The sequence below is a fragment of the Rhinolophus hipposideros genome (genome assembly GCF_964194185.1).
Source record: "Rhinolophus hipposideros genome assembly, chromosome: 6".
Taxonomy (NCBI): Eukaryota; Metazoa; Chordata; class Mammalia; order Chiroptera; family Rhinolophidae; genus Rhinolophus; species Rhinolophus hipposideros.
The window spans coordinates 21,672,659-21,674,257 of NC_138052.1; the positions used below are offsets into that span (position 1 = coordinate 21,672,659).

At 38.6% G+C, this 1,599-nt stretch overlaps 1 protein-coding gene across 1 annotated transcript; it reads left to right on the forward strand.

Annotated features, from left to right (window-relative positions):
* Window positions 1-871: 871 nt before the first annotated feature.
* LOC308498772 (S-phase kinase-associated protein 1-like) lies at window positions 872-1,276 on the forward strand (the record flags this gene model as incomplete). Its single annotated transcript, XM_081051404.1, has 1 exon — window positions 872-1,276. One exon carries the CDS (start codon window positions 872-874, stop codon window positions 1,274-1,276), a length of 405 nt encoding a protein of 134 aa, XP_080907530.1.
* Between the last annotated feature and the right edge of the window lie 323 nt (window positions 1,277-1,599).

Here is a 1,599-nt window from a genome sequence, read left to right on the forward strand (position 1 = left end):
AACCCTAAAGACTCCACCAAAAAGCTATGAGAAACAATAAATTAATACAGTAAATCTGCCAGCTACAAAATCAACATACAAAAGTCCACTGCATTCCTATATACTGACAATGAAATCTCAGAAAAAGAAGAAAAAAAAAAGATTTTGTTTGCAATTGCAACAAAAAGAATAAAAGACCTAGGAATAAACTTAACCAAGGATGTGAAAGACCTATATGCTGAAAACTGTAAGACATTTTTAAAAGAAATTGAAGATGACACAAAGAAATGGAAAGGCATTCTGTGCTCATGGATTGGAAGCATCCACATAGTTAAAATGGCCATATTACCCAAAGTAATATACAGATTAAATGCAGTCCCCATAAAAATCTCAATGACATTTTTTAAAGAAATAGAACCAAAAAAATCATCAGATTTATATGGAACCACAAAAGACCCCAAATAGTGAAAGCAATCCTAAGAAAAAAGAACAATGCAGGAGGTATCACACTCCCTGACTTTAGCTTATACTACAGGGCAACAATAATCAAAACAACATGGTATTGGCTGGAAAACAGACACATAAACCAATGGAATAGAATTGAGAACCCAGAATAAAACCACATATGGACAGATAATTTTTGACAAAGAAGCCAAAAACATGCAATGGAGAAAAGACAGCCTCTTCAATAAATGGTGCTGGGGAGTGGCCTTGTTCTCTACCTTTTTTCCTTCCTGTGTCTGCTGGCGCTGCCCTGTTCTCATCAGCCTACCTCCCGCTGTCTGGTTGAGACCGAGCATCATGCCTTCGATTAAGTTGCTGAGAGAGTTCTGATGGAGAGATATTTGAAGTTGATGTTGAAATTGCCAAACAATCTGTGACTACTAAGACCATGTTGGAAGATTTGGGAATGGATGATGAAGGCGATGATGACCCAGTTCCTCTACCGAATGTTAATGCAGAGATATTAAAAAAGGTCATTCAGTGGTGCACCCACCACAAGGATGACCCTCCACCTCCTGAAGATGATGAGAACAAAGAAAAGCGAACGGATGATATCCCTGTTTGGGACCAAGAAGTCCTGAAAGTTGACCAAGGAACACTTTTTGAGCTTATTCTGGCTGCAAACTACTTAGACATTAAAGATTTGCTCGATGTTACACGCAAGACTGTCGCCAATATGAGCAAGGGGAAAACTCCTGAGGAGATTCGCAAGACCTTCGATATCAAAAATGACTTTACTGAAGAAGAGGAAGCCCAGGCACGCAAAGAGAACCAGTGGTGTGAAGAGAAGTGAAAAGTTGTGCCTGACACTGTAACACTGTGAGGATTGTTCCAAATACTAGTTGCACTGCTCCGTTTATAATTGTTAATATTAGATAAACAGTAGACAAATGCAGCAGCAAATCAATTGTATTAGCAGGATGTTGCCCTCATTGCATGTGTAGTTTGGGTACAGATTCCAAACCTATGGCTGAGTTTCTTCCAGTATGATCAAAAGTTTATTTTTCCTTTGCTCTGAAAAAAACTGAACTGTGGGTTCGCAATAGAAAGTGCCATTTTGGGCTTTCCCTCTTTCTGTAAAACAATTTCTGCCTAGTTTGTTGTCCAGTTAACTTT